The 15448-nt window shown below is 49.2% G+C and overlaps 1 protein-coding gene across 1 annotated transcript in view; it reads left to right on the top strand.

Moving 5' to 3' along the window:
- The first annotated feature begins 909 nt into the window (after window positions 1-909).
- vps45 (vacuolar protein sorting 45 homolog) overlaps window positions 910-15448 on the top strand; it is a 101589-nt gene continuing 87050 nt past the window's right edge. Inside the window, exons 1-6 of the mRNA XM_068022894.1 lie at window positions 910-1155; window positions 2480-2614; window positions 9598-9658; window positions 11662-11741; window positions 12656-12724; window positions 15258-15395. Of these exons, the coding sequence (XP_067878995.1) occupies window positions 1063-1155; window positions 2480-2614; window positions 9598-9658; window positions 11662-11741; window positions 12656-12724; window positions 15258-15395 (576 nt within the window). The 5' untranslated portion in view covers window positions 910-1062. The remainder of the gene's footprint in view (window positions 1156-2479; window positions 2615-9597; window positions 9659-11661; window positions 11742-12655; window positions 12725-15257; window positions 15396-15448) is intronic.

The raw sequence follows: 15448 nt of genomic DNA on the forward strand, positions 1-15448 counted from the left end.
TTGAAGGAAATGTACTTGCAGGGCTAGGGGGATCGAGCAGGGGAGTGGGACTGACTGGACTGCTCCACAGAGGGATAGCATGGACACGATGGGTGAGTGGCTTCCTCCTATACTGTAAATGACTGTAAGACTATGAATGGTGAGAATGTGGAACTTGCTCCCACAGGGAGTGGTTGAGGTGAATGGAATAGATGCATTTAGGGTGAAAGCTGGACAAATATGAGGGAGAAAGGAATAGAAGGATCTGCTGATAGGTTGAGAGGAGGCTCATGTGCAACATTAATACCAGCATGAACTAGATGGGCTGAATGGCCTGTTTCTGTGCTGTATATTCGATGTTACCTAACAACTATTTGGAAAGCTGTGTTCTCCACAGAACCATAGAAAAATTACAGCACAGAAGGAGACCACTCCTCCCATTGTGTCTGTGCCGGCGGAAAAACTAGCCACCCAATCTAATCCCACCTTCCAGCACCTGCTCCATAGCCTTGCCGGTTACAGCACTTCAGGTACATGTCCAGGTACCTTTGAAAAGAATTGAGGGTTTCTGCCTCCACCACCATTCCTGGCAGCTTTATTCTTTAAATTTTTTTGTATCTACAATCCACTCATGAATAAAATATACAAGTTAACCTACTGCCTGATACTGAGAGCAGTGACCTGCCCTTTAAATCGTGCCTTCACCTCTGATCCGCAATGTTGACAAAGCAACATGTTGGTGTCATATTGACACCAACTGGAACCCGTAGCCTGCTACTCAGGGCAGGATGGGGGTTGTAGTTCTAGCGCCAGCACAGTGCGGTCCTCCCAGGCAGGGCAGGGAAGTTGAGTGGACAACAACTCCCAGGTGGCCCCGCGGCAGTCCTGCGCCGGCGCAGTGCGGTCCTCCCAGGCGGGGCAGGGAGGACTACAACTCCCAGACAGCCCCGCGCCGCCGTTCTTCACTCTGCTCTGAGACCGGGAGCGGCGGCGGGGCCTTGCCGCTGGGACACGGGGAAAGGCCGGGGACTGCGAACAGGCCGGGGGATTTGCTGCCAGTCTTTCTGAACCTCCTCCGCCACCATGAACGTGGTTCTCGCTGTCAAACAGTATGTGTCCAAGATGATCGAGGAGAGCGGCCCCGGGATGAAGGTGTTGCTGATGGACAAGGAGACGGTGAGAGACCGAGGAGGCGAATGCGGCCTGGGACAGTGTAGAGGGAGCTTTACTCCGTATCTAACCCCCGTACTGTACCTGTCCTGGGAGTGTTTGATGGGGACAGTGTAGAGGGAGCTTTACTCTGTATCTAACCCCCGTACTGTACCTGTCCTGGGAGTGTTTGATGGGGACAGTGTAGAGGGAGCTTTACTCTGTATCTAACCCCGTACTGTACCTGTCCTGGGAGTGTTTGATGAGGACAGTGTAGAGGGAGCTTTACTCTGTATCTAACCCCCGTACTGTACCTGTCCTGGGAGTGTTTGATGGGGACAGTGTAGAGGGAGCTTTACTCTGTATCTAACCCCCGTGCTGTACCTGTCCTGGGAGTGTTTGATGGGGACAGTGTAGAGGGAGATTTACTCTGTATCTAACCCCGTACTGTACCTGTCCTGGGAGTGTTTGATGGGGACAGTGTAGAGGGAACTTTACTCTGTATCTAACCCCGTACTGTACCTGTCCTGCGAGTGTTTGATGAGGACAGTGTAGAGGGAGCTTTACTCTGTATCTAACCCTGTGTTGTTCCTGTCCTGGGAGTGTTTGATGGGGACAGTGTAGAGGGAGCTTTACTCTGTATCTAACCCCGTGCTGTACCTGTCCTGGGAGTGTTTGATGGGGACAGTGTAGAGGGAGCTTTACTCCGTATCTAACCCCCGTGCTGTACCTGTCCTGCGAGTGTTTGATGAGGACAGTGTAGAGGGAGCTTTACTCTGTATCTAACCCCCGTACTGTACCTGTCCTGGGAGTGTTTGATGGGGACAGTGTAGAGGGAGCTTTACTCTGTATCTAACCCCCGTGCTGTACCTGTCCTGGGAGTGTTTGATGGGGACAGTGTAGAGGGAGATTTACTCTGTATCTAACCCCGTACTGTACCTGTCCTGGGAGTGTTTGATGGGGACAGTGTAGAGGGAGCTTTACTCTGTATCTAACCCCCGTACTGTACCTGTCCTGGGAGTGTTTGATGGGGACAGTGTAGAGGGAGATTTACTCTGTATCTAACCCCCGTACTGTACCTGTCCTGGGAGTGTTTGATGGGGACAGTGTAGAGGGAGATTTACTCTGTATCTAACCCCCGTGCTGTACCTGTCCTGGGGAGTGTTTGATGGGGACAGTGTAGAGGGAGCTTTACTCTGTATCTAACCCCGTACTGTACCTGTCCTGGGAGTGTTTGATGGGACAGTGTAGAGGGAGCTTTACTCTGTATATTATCCAAGGCAGTCAGCATTTTGATGGGGAAAGGGCAGATTGGAGGCAATGTGTGAAGTGTCTTTGTTTCCTCACACAGACCAGCATCATCAGTATGGTATACACACAGTCTGAGATCCTGCAGAAGGAGGTTTATCTCTTTGAGCGCATTGATTCCACAAACCGTGAGACTATGAAGCATCTGAAAGCTATCTGCTTCCTGCGGCCCACCAAGGTACGTGTCACCTGCTGACTGCCTGCACCACATCAGGGGCCTGCAATCCACTCACGAGAACTCGGAGCAGGCGACCATATGGCCCATCGAGCCTGCTCTGCCATTCAATACAATCATAGCTGATCTTGGGCTTCAATTCTACTTTCCTGCCTGCTCCCATATCCCTTGATCCCGAGACCAAAAATCTATCTATCTCAGCCTTAAATATATTCAATGATGCAGCATCCACAACCCTCTGAGGTACAGAATTCCAAAGATTTATAACCCTTTGAGTGAAGTAATTTCTCATCTCAGTCCTGAATGATTGACACCTTATCCTGAGACTGCGTTCTAGATTCCCTGACCAGTGGGAACAATCTCTCAGCTTCTACTCTATCAAGCCCTTTCAGACTCTATGTCTCAATTAGATCACCTCTCATTCTTCTAAACTCCAGAGAATATAGGCCCAATTTACTCAGCCTATCATCGGACAACCCCCTCATCCCAGGGACCAATTTAGTAAATCTTTGCTGCACTGCCTCCAGTGCAAGTATATCCTCTCAAAATGTGGAGACCAAAACTGCACACAGTATTCCAGTTGCGGTCTCACCAAAGCCCTGTACAATTTTAGTAAGACGACTTCATTCCTGTACTCCAATCCCTTTGCAATAAAGGCCAACATGTCATTTGCCTTCCTAATAGCCTGCTGCACCTGCATGTTAACTTTGTACGTTCCTTGTACGAGTACCCCCAAGTCTCTCTGAACATCAACACTTCCCAGTTTCATACCTTTTAAAAAATATTCTGCTTTTCTATTTCTGACCAAAGTGAACAACTTCACACTTCCCTAAATTATACTCCATTTGCCATTTTGTTGCCCACTCACTTAACCTGTCTGTATCCCTTTGTAGCCTCTCTACGTCCTCCCTGCAGCTTACCTTTCCACCAAGCTTTGTATCAGCAGCCAACTTAGATACATTACTGTCTGTCTCTTCATCCAAGTCATGAATATAGAGTGTAAATAGCTGAGGCCCCAGCACTGATCTTTGCGGCACCCCACTATTCACTGCCCACTCTCTGCTTCCTATCTGTTAACCAATCCTCTATCCACGTTAATATATTACCCCCAACACCATGAGCCCTTAACTGGCCTATTAGTCTTTTATGTGGCACCTTATCGAATGCCTTTTGGAAATCCAGGTACACTACATCGACTGGTTCCCCTTTATCTACCTTACTAGTTACATCCTCAAAAAACTCTAATAAATTTGTCAAACAGAATCTCCCTTTAGTAACACCATGCTGACTTGTTCTAATCATACTCTGCTTTTCCAAGTACAATGTTAAGACTTCTTTAATAATAGTTTCCAGCATCTTCCCAATGACTGATGTTAGGCTAACTGGCCCATAGTTCCCTGTTTTCTCTCTACCTCCTTTCTTGAAAAACGGTGTAACATTTGCCAACTTCCAATCTGACGGGACCATTCCTGAATCTAAGGAATTCTGGAAAATCATAGCCAGAGCATCCACTATCTCTGCAACTATCTCTTTTCGAACCCTAGGATGTAGACCATCTGGTTCAGGGGACTTGTCAGATTTTAGTCCCTCAAGTTTCTCCAATACTTTTTCTCAACTGATATTAATTTCTTCTCTCTTTTTAACCACTAGGTTACTGCCTATTTCTGGTATGGAACTTGTGTCTTCTACTGTGAAGACAGACACAAAATATTTGTTCAATGTCTCTGCCATTTCCTCATTCCCCATGATGATTTCTCCTGTCTCTGCCTCTAGGGGACCAACATCTACTTTAGCTACTCTCTTCCTTTTTATGTACTTATAAAAGCTCTTACAATCTGTTTTTGTTGGTTAGTTAGAACCTAGAAACATAGAAAAATTACAGCACAGAAGGAGGCTATTCAGCCCGTTGTGTTTGTGCCAGCCGAAAACTAGCTGCCCAATCTAATCCCACCTTCCAGCGCCTGGTCCATAGCCTTGCCGGTTACAGCACTTCAGGTACATGTCCAAGTACCTTTTAAATGAGTTGAAGGTTTCTGCCTCCACCACCATTCCTGGCAGTGACTGCCAGACACCCACCACCCTCTGGGTGAAAATATTTTTCCTCATGTTCCCTGTAATCCTTCTACCAATCCCCTTAAATCTGTGCCCCCTCTCCACTAGGGGAAACAGGTCCTCCCTGTTACTCTATCTAAGCTCCTCATAATTTTGTACACCACAATTAAGTCACCCCTCAGCCTCTTCAGTTCCAGGGAAAACAACCCTAACCTATCCAATCTTTCTTCATAGCTGCAACTTTCAAGCCCTGACAACATTCTTGTAAATCTCCTCTGTACTCTCTCCAGACCAATTATGTCCTTTCTGTAATGTGGTGACCAGAACTGTACGCAAAACTCCAGCTGTGGCCTAACCAGCATTTTATACAGTTCCAGCGTCGCAACTCTGCTTTTAGATTAGATTAGATTAGATTAGAGTTACAGCACTGAAACAGGCCCTTCGGCCCACCGAGTCTGTGCCGACCATCAACCACCCATTTATACTAATCCTACACTAATCCCATATTCCTACCAAACATCCCCACCTGTCCCGATATTTCCCTACCACCTACCTATACTAGTGACAATTTATAATGGCCAATTTACCTATCAACCTGCAAGTCTTTTGGCTTGTGGGAGGAAACCGGAGCACCCGGAGAAAACCCACTCAGACACAGGGAGAACTTGCAAACTCCACACAGGCAGTACCCAGAATCGAACCCGGGTCCCTGGAGCTGTGAGGCTGTAGTGCTAACCACTGCGCCACTGTGGTGATCTACTTCGGCCAATAAAGGAGAGCAATCCATATGCTTTCTTCACCACTCTATCCACGTGTCCTGCCACCTTCAGGGACCTGTGGACATGCACTCCAAGGTCTCTCACTTCTACCCTTCTCCGTATCCTCCTGTTTATAGTGTATTCCCTCGCTTTATTTGCTCTTCCCAAATGCACTACCTCACACTTCTCTGGATTGAATTCCGTTTGCCACTTTTCTGCCCACTCAACCAAACCATTGATATCTTTCTGGAGTCCACGGCTTTCCTCCTCACTATTAACTACACAGCCAATTTTTGTGTCATCAGCAAATTTCCCAATCATGCCTCCCACATTTCAGTCCAAATCATTAACATATACCACAAACAGCAAGGGACCCAACACAGCCCTGTGGAACGCCACTAGAAACAGCTTTCCATTCACAAAAACATCCGTCAACTACTACCCTTTGTTTCTTGTCCCTGAGCCAATTCTGGATCCAACCTGCCACATTCCCCTGTATTCCATGGGCTTTCATTTTACTGACCAGTCTGCCATGTGGGACCTTGTCAAACGCCTTACTAAAGTCCATGTAGATCACATCCACTGCACTACCCTCCTCAATCCTCCTTGTTACTTCTGAAAAAAGTCAATTCAGTTAGTAAGACATGATCTTCCCTTAACAAATCCATGCTGACTATCCCTGATTAATCTGTGTTTTTCTAAGTGACAGTTTATCTTGTTCCTCAGAATTGATTCTAATAATTTACCCACCACCGAGGTCAGACTGACCGGCCTGTAATTATTTGGCTTGTCCCTCGCACCCTTTTTAAACAATGGTACAACGTTCGCAGACCACCAATCATCTGGTACCTCTCCTGTAACTAGTGAGGATTTGAAGATGATCCTCAGCGCATCCGCTATTTCCTCCCAGGCTTCCTGTAACAACCTGGGATACAATCCATCCGGCCCTGGTGATTTATCCACTTTCAAGGATGTCAGAACCTCTCGTACTCCCTCTCTCATTATGCTAATCGTATCCAATATTTCACACGCCTCCTCTTTTACTAAAATGTCTGAATCATCCCTCTCCTTTGTGAAGACAGAGGCAAAAAACTCATTATGAACCCTGCCCACATCATCTGCATCCACGTGTAAGATCCCTTGTACATCTCTGCTCGGCCCTACCCTTTCCTTAGTTATCCTCTTTCTCCTAATGTACTAGTAAAACATCTTTGGGTTTTCCTTGATTTTACCTGTCAATAGTTTACTCTCTCATTCTATTTTTTCTCTTTTTATCAACTTTTTGGTGGCCCTTTGCTGGTTTCTAAAACACTCCTAATCCTCAGACTTGCTACTATTTTTTGCTACATTGTAAGCCTCTTTTAATCTAATAATCTCCTTCCTGAGTGAGCCAAGGATGGGTCTTTCTGAACGAGTTTTTGTTTTTGAATGGAATGTACTTTTGTTGAACCCTTTGAATTGTTTCTTTAAATGTTTCCCACTGTTCATTTTCTGCCATCCCTTCCAGTCTGTTTACCCAATTAACCTTAGCCAGTTCTCCCCTCATACCTTTGGAATTGGCTTTGTTTAAGTTTACGATTCTTGTTTGTGATTGAAATGTGTCACTTTCAAACTTAACATGAAATTCAGTGGTATTATGATCACTATTTCCCAGTGGATCTTTTACTGTGACATTGCTTATTAACCCAGCTTCATTACACAATATGAGATCTAAGATAGCTTTATCCTTAGTCGGTTCTACAACATATTGCTCCAAGAAACTGTCACGAAAGCATTCTACAAATTCATCTTCCAGACCGGTGTTGCCAATTTGATTGTTCCAGTCTATATGCAGATTAAAGTCCCCCACAATTAATACATTACCTTTTTTACATGCTCCAATAATTTCCCGTTTAATGTTCTGTCCAATAATATAACTACTGTTAGAGGGCCTGTAAACTACTCCTACCAGTGTTTTCTGACTCCTGCTATTCCTAATTTCCTAACCTAAACTGATTCTACTTCATGATCTTCTGAGGCCAGATCCCTTCTTGTTAATGTCTTTATGTCATCCTTTACTATCAGGGCTACCCCTCCTCCTTTGCCATTCTGTCTGTCTCTCCGAAATATTGTGTACCCTGGAATATTCATTTCCCAACCTTGTTCTCCTTGTAACCATGTCTCGGTAATGGCAATTAGATCTAGATCATTTACCTCCATGCCACGAGTTCATCGATCTTATTACAGATCTTTGTGCATTCAGATAAAGGAACTTTAATATCATTTTTTTTAACCTCTTCCTTGCAATGACCTGATTTGCCAATGTACAATTTTTTGTTAAACTCTCTGTCCCTTCCTGTCCCACATCACCATCCTGCTCCGATGCCCTGACCCCTCTCTTTGGATTTCTAAATTTCTCTTGACCCAAACCCTCCCCCCACCCCCTATTAGTTTAAAGCCCTGTCCACAGCCCTAGTTATGTGATTGACCAGGACACTGGTTCCAGCCCGGTTCAAGTGAAGCCCATCCCAACAGAATAGCTCCCTCTTCCCTAGTACTGATGCCAGTGCCCCAAGAATCGAAACCCCTTCTTCCCACATCACTCTTTGAGCCACGCGTTTAGTTCTCTAATCTGCTTGACCCTGTGCCAATTTGCGTGTGGCTCAGGTAGCAATCCAGAGATGATTACCTTTGATGTTCTGTGTTTTAGTTTGGACCCTAACTCTTCAAATTCTCTAAGCAGAACCATTTCAGGTTCTACCTCTGTCATTGGTTCCCACAACTGGATCCTCCCCCTCCCATTCGAGGTTGCTCTCCAGCTACGAGGAGATGTCCTTAACCCTGGCACTGGGCAGGCAATACAGCCATTGGAGCTCCCGATTGCGGCTGCAGAGAACTGTATCTATCCCCCTAACTATATTGTTTCCTATCACTACCACATTCTTCCATGGTGCCATGGTCAGTCCGCTCATCCACCTTGCAGTCCTTCACTTCATCCACACAGGTAGCAAGGGCCTTGTACCTGTTGGACAAGGTCAGGGGCTGCAGCTCCTCCATCACTACATGCTGATTCCCCCTACCTGCCTCACTTGCAGTCACACCCTCCTGTCCCTGACCATTGGCCATCTCTAATGGTCTCCCTACTCCAAGGGGTGTGACTGCCTGCTGGAACAAAATGTCCAGGTAACTCTTCCCCCTCCTTGATGCTCCACAATGTCTACAACTCACTCTCCAGCTCAATAATTCTGAGCTGAAGCCGTGCAAGCCACCAACACTTACTGCAAACATGGTTGTCTGGTATTGCAGTGCTTTCCACAGATTCCCACGTGCTGCAGTTGCGGCAGACCACCGGCCCTGCCATCTCTGTACAACATTATTTGAGTCAATTAGTTAATAATTCAAACTGAAGTCATGGAAAGTTGCATTCACCTACCTTGGAGTCAGGAAGAAGACTCACCAGCTGTTAGAGACTGAAAAAAATCGGAAAAGGAGACCCTCTTTCCCCCTTCACACCGAATTACCACGTGCACCAAATTTCCAAATTCACTCTGGCAAATGTCTCACTCAGGCAAACTGTCTCTTCTTAACTGTGTCCCCTCACTGCATCCCTGTGACCATTCTGGGCAGGCAAGTATATGCAGCTCGCAGCTCAGCTGGGAGACAGGACAATACAGGTTAGTATGGGTTTCAGCAATTTTATTAGTCAAAAGCAGGTCTGGCAGCATCTCTCCACCTGCTGAGTATTTCCTGCATTTCTTGTTTTTATTTCAGATTTCCAGCATCTGCAGTATTTTGCTTTTATTATTAGTCAAAAGGTTTGTTGTCTCTGGGAATTGGGAAAGTGGAGTGAAGGGATTGGGTGAGAAGGTGGGGTGAGGTGAGGTGGAGTCAGGGGTTCGGGGTGGCGTTCAGGGTGGGGTTAGGGGATTGAGGTGAAGTGGGTAAGGGGGTGGGGTTAGGGGGTGTGGGGTTAAGGGTGAGGTTAGGGGTCAAGGTGAAATGGGTGCAGGGTGGGAATCGGGTAAGGTGGGCTTGAGGGATGGTGGGGGTTAGGGGTTGGGGTGTGGATGGGGTTTAAGGGTGGAGTTGAAGTGAATGCAGGGTGGGAGTTGGGAGATAACGATAAGATTGTGGGGTACGGATCACTTTACAAGATTGTAGCTTTTCCTATTGTAATTGTTCATTTGTATTTTCTAGGAGAACGTTGAATTTCTGGTCCAGGAGCTGCACAGACCCAAGTACGGTCTGTTCTTTGTCTGTGAGTACTTGACAGTCACGTCACTGACTAGTTTCTGTGAAAGGAACAGCTCTCCTGATGGCTCAGTATCAGAGGGTGCAAAGTCATGGGGCACAGAGCAGAAAAGGGTTTAATTTCCATCCCCTGGATCTGCCAAGGTAGCTGATGTCAGCTGCACGCTGCAGTTGGCTTCAGTGCCCTGAGGTCAAGGAGGGACCTCAGTTAGCAAGGACCTGAGTGATCTCTGCCAGGGCACAGGTCAGAGATAGACTCTGGGTCCCTTGCTGCTATCTTGGAAAATGATTGGAATCTATTCTGAGAGACAGGATAAACTGTCACTTAGAAAGGCACAGGTTAATGAAGGATAGTCAGTATGGATTTGTTAAGAGAAGGTCTTGTTTGACTAACTTGAATTGATTTTTTTTGAGTAAGTAACACAGAAGATAGATGAGGGTAGTGCAGTTGATGTGGTCTACATGGATTTTAGCAAGGCTTTTGACAAGGTCCCACATGGCAAACTGGTTTAAAAAAATAACATTCCATTGGATCCAGGGAAATGCAGCATGGTGGATACAAAATTGGCTCAGTGGCAGGAAACCAAGGGTAGTTGTTGACGGCTGTTTTAGTGACTGGAGGGCTGTTTCCAGTGGCGTTCTGCAGGGCTCAGTACTGGGTCTCCTGCTTTTTGTGGTATATATCAACGATTTGGACGTAAATGTAGAGGGCACGATCAAGACGTTTGCAGACAACACAAAGATTGGCCGTGTGGTAGATTGCGAGGAGGATAGCTGTAGGCTACAGGAAGACATTGATGGTCTGGTCAGATGGGCAGAAAAGTGGCAAATGAAATTCAACTTGGAGAAGTGTGAGGTGATGCATTTAGGGAGGTCAAACAAGGCAAAGGAATACACGATTAATGGGAAAACACTGAGAAGTGAGGGACCTTGGAGTGAATGTCCACTGATCCCTGAAGGTAGCAGGACAGGTTGATGAGGTGGTTAAGAAGGCATACTGAATCCTTTCCTCTATTAGTTGAGGTATGGAATATAAGAGCAGGGAGGTTATGCTAGAACTGTATAACTCATTGGTTAGGACACAACTTGAGTACAGTATGCAGTTCTGGTCACCTCATTACAGAAAGGATGTAATTGCACTAGAGAGAGGGTACAAAGGAGATTTACCAGGATGTAGCCAGGACTGGAAAAATGCAGCTATGAGGAAAGATTGGATAGGCTGGGGCTGTTCTCCTTGGAACAGAGAAGGCTGAGGGGAGATCTGATTGACATGTACAGAATTTTGAGGGGCCTGGATAGAGTGGAGGTGAAGGGTCTATTCACCTTAGCAGAGAGGTCAGTGACGTGGGGGCAGAGATTTAAAGTGATTGGCAGAAAGATTAGAGGGGAGATGAGGAAAAACTTTTTAGGGCGACGCAGTGGTTAGCACCGCAGCCTCACAGCTCCAGTGACCCGGGTTCAATTCTGTGTACTGCCTGTGTGGAGTTTGCAAGTTCTCCCTGTGACTGCGTGGGTTTTCGCCGGGTGCTCCGGTTTCCTCCCACAGCCAAAGACTTGCAGGCTGATAGGTAAATTGGCCGTTATAAATTGCCCCTATTGTAGGTAGGTGATGTGGGATTACTGCACGGTTAGTATAAATGGGTAGTTGATGGTCGGCACAGACTCGGTGGGCCGAAGCGCCTGTTTCAGTGCTGTATCTCTAAAAAAAAAAAAAAACCCAGAGGGTGGTGGGATCTGGAACTCACTGCCTGAAAGGGTAGTTGAGGCAGAAACCCTCAACTCATTCAAAAGGAGTCTGGACATGCACCTCAAGTGCCATAAGCTGCAGGGCGACAGACCAAATGCTGGGAGGTGGGATTAGATTAAGTGGATCGTTTTTCGGCCAGCACAGACACGATGGGCCAAGTGGCCTCTTTTTGTGTCTTAAACTTTCTATGATCTTATGATTCTATGTATGTGTGGAATGATGGTTTGAGTTTCAGTAGCCAGTTACTGCCTCTCTGTTGGTAGATTTCAGTAATGTGATCAGTAAGAGTGATATCAAGTCCCTGGCTGAGGCTGATGAGCAGGAGGTGGTTTCTGAAGTTCAGGTGAGTGGCAAGCAGCTCTGTCCCTTAAACTGATGGAGGGAGGGACTGAGGGCATAAAGGGAGCGAGCCCCTTTCATTCTCTCTAAAGAGGTGAGCTCTGACCCCCGATCTCCCCCCCCCCCCCCCCCCCCCCCCCACCACCAACACTGTATCAGGGCCCAGGGTCCCCTACCGCCTCCCCCCCCACACTGTCACCGGGCCTGGGACCCCCTGATTCCCCCCCAACCCCCCCCCCCCCACACTGTCACCGGGCCTGGGACCCCCTGATTTCCCCCCACCCATCGCTGGGCCTGGAGCCCCCTGATCCCCCCTCCCCCCCACACTGTCACCGGGCCTGGGACCCCCTGATTCCCCCCACCCATTGCTGGGCCTGGAGCCCCCTGATCTCCCCCCCCCCACTGTCACCGGGCCTGGGACCCCCTGATCCCCCCACCCATCGCTGGGCCTGGGACCCCCCTGATTCCCCCCCCCCCCCCCACCACACTGTCACCGAGCCTGGGACCCCCTGATTATCCCCCCCCCCCCCACCACACTGTCACCGGGCCTGGGACCCCCTGATTCCCCTCCACCCATCGCTGGGCCTGGGACCCCCTGATTCCCACCACCCATCGCTGGGCCTGGAGCCCCCTGATTCCCTCCACCCATCGCTGGGCCTGGAGCCCCCTGATTTTCCCCCCCCCCCCCAACCCCCCCGCCAACACTGTCACTGGGCCCTGGGCCCCACTGAATTCCTCCACACACCCCCTCCCCTGTCGCTGGGCCTTGAGCCCCTCCCACACCCTGCCGTGGGGCCTGGAACCAGTTTGTCCCAGGGAATGGTTTACTTGCTCTGACAAAATTGAAAACTTTTAACAACCAAAGTCCTGGATTCACATTTTGTCTCTCCTTCACTCTGATCTTTCTTGCTGTTTCAGGAGTTTTATGGGGATTTTATTGCTGTGAGTCCACACGTGTTCTCTCTCAATCTGACGGGCTGTGCTCAGGTATGAAGACAGTGGCTGTGATATAACACTAAAATATTTATGTATGGACAGTGGGTGTGTGTGATTCCCTCTTCCCTGGATTTGTTATGTATCTCCCTTTGACATACAACAGATGACCATCGCTGAATCCCCAAACATCAGCATCCTTGGGGTTTCCATTGACCCAAAACAAACCTGGACCAGCCATATAAATATTGTGGGACAAGAGCAGGTCAGAAGCTAGGAATTCTGGAGTGGGGTAACCCACTTCCTGACTCCCCAAAGCCTGTCCACTATCTACAAGGCACAAGTCAGGAGTGTGATGAAATACTCTCCACTTGCCTGGATGCGTGTGCAGGTGCGGGTGTGTGCGCACGTGGGGGTGCATGTGGGTGGGTGTGGGGGCCTGTGGGTGGGTGTGGGGGCCTGTGGGTGGGTGTGGGGGCCTGTGGGTGGGTGCGTGTGCATGTGGGGGCCTGTGGGTGGGTGCGTGTGCATGTGGGGGCCTGTGGGTGGGTGTGGGGGCCTGTGGGGGCCTGTGGGTGGGTGTGGGGGCCTGTGGGTGGGTGCGTGCGCGTGTGGGGGCCTGTGGGTGGGTGCGTGCGCGTATGGGGGCCTGTGGGTGGGTGCGTGCGCGTGTGGGGGCCTGTGGGTGGGTGCGTGCGCGTGTGGGGGCCTGTGGGTGGGTGCGTGCGCGTGTGGGGGCCTGTGGGTGGGTGCGTGCGCGTGTGGGGGCCTGTGGGTGGGTGCGTGCGCGTGTGGGGGCCTGTGGGTGGGTGGGTGCGTGCGCGTATGGGGGCCTGTGGGTGGGTGTGCGCGCGTATGGGGGCCTGTGGGTGGGTGCGCGCGCGTATGGGGGCCTGTGGGTGGGTGCGTGCGCGTATGGGGGCCTGTGGGTGGGTGCGTGCGCGTATGGGGGCCTGTGGGTGGGTGCGTGCGCGTGTGGGGGCCTGTGGGTGGGTGCGTGCGCGTGTGGGGGCCTGTGGGTGGGTGCGTGCGCGTGTGGGGGGCCTGTGGGTGGGTGCGTGCGCGTATGGGGGCCTGCGGGTGGGTGGGTGCGTGTGCGTATGGGGGCCTGCGGGTGGGTGGGTGCGTGTGCGTATGGGGGCCTGCGGGTGGGTGGGTGCGTGTGCGTATGGGGGCCTGCGGGTGGGTGGGTGTGTGTGCGTATGGGGGCCTGTGGGTGGGTGTGTGCGCGTATGGGGGTGTGTGGGTGCTTGCATGCACGATGTCAATGCTGAAGGATGAATGACTTCAACTCTTTCCAGTGAAGGTTCTGCAGCTGATAATTTCAGTCCGAGCTAAAGTCAATCAATTGCCAGTGAGGAACGATAGAGGATAAAGTGTTGAGACAGAGGGTGGGGTGCCTGGGTGATGATTCCTTCCTTCGATATTGAAAGCAATGTTGGGTTGAGGTGTCAGGAGGGACTATTTATATGTGTCTGGATAGTCCAGTAATGAACACCCTGAGCATTGATCTGTTCTGAGGTTTCACTATAACTGTAGAGGGAGATTTACTCTGTATCTAACTCCGTGCTGTACCTGTCCTGGGAGTGTTTGATGGGGACAGTGTAGAGGGAGATTTACTCTGTATCTAACTCCATACTGTACCTGTCCTGGGAGTGTTTGATGGAGACAGTGTAGAGGGAGCTTTAATCTGTATCTAACCCCGTTTTTTTTTTTTTTCTTTTTTTTTTGAATCTCCCACTTGCAGCAGTCACACAGCCTGCAGCCTCCAACCTGTGCACACAGCCACAGTCAGCTGCACCTCGTTGATGCACTCAGGCTCCCAAATCAGAGAGCAGCCAATCCCCGTTTTTTTTTTTTTGTGTAGAGAGAGCTTTACTCTGTATCTAACCCTGTGCTGTACTTGTCCTGGGAGTGTTTGATGGAGACAGTGTAGAGGGAGCTTTACTCTGTATCTAACCCCCGTACTGTACCTGTCCTGGGAGTGTTTGATGGGGACAGTGTAGAGGGAGCTTTACTCTGTATCTAACTCCATACTGTACCTGTCCTGGGAGTCTTTGATGGGGACAGTGTAGAGGGAGCTTTACTCTGTATCTAACCCCGTGCTGTACCTGTCCTGGGAGTGTTTGATGGGACAGCGTAGAGGGAGCTTTACTCTGTATCTAACTCCATACTGTACCTGTCCTGGGAGTGTTTGATGGGGACAGTGTAGAGGGAGATTTACTCTGTATCTAACCCTGTGCTGTACCTGTCCTGGGAGTGTTTGATGGGACAGTGTAGAGGGAGATTTACTCTGTATCTAACCCTGTGCTGTACCTGTCCTGGGAGTGTTTGATGGGACAGTGTAGAGGGAGATTTACTCTGTATCTAACCCTGTGCTGTACCTGTCCTGGGAGTGTTTGATGGGACAGTGTAGAGGGAGATTTACTCTGTATCTAACCCTGTGCTGTACCTGTCCTGGGAGTGTTTGATGTTGATAAGGAGAAGTCCCCTTTGATATAGACACTAGTTAGATGTTTTCTAATGCCCTTTTGTTTAATTAGCTGATGGTTATGCAAGGGTTAATGTCCTGTGTCCTTATTAACAGGGCAGGAACTGGAACCCTGCACTTCTGGCACGAACCACCCAGGGCTTGACTGCGGTCCTACTGTCATTGAAGAAATGTCCCATGATCCGTTACCAGTTGTCGTCTGACATGGCAAAGAGGCTTGCGGAGAGTGTCAAGGTGATGCAACACATTGCAGTGATTTGTGTGTGTGTAAATGGAAGTGAGGTGGA

Source organism: Heterodontus francisci, chromosome 46 (assembly GCF_036365525.1).
Source record: "Heterodontus francisci isolate sHetFra1 chromosome 46, sHetFra1.hap1, whole genome shotgun sequence".
In the NCBI taxonomy this organism is placed as follows: Eukaryota; Metazoa; Chordata; class Chondrichthyes; order Heterodontiformes; family Heterodontidae; genus Heterodontus; species Heterodontus francisci.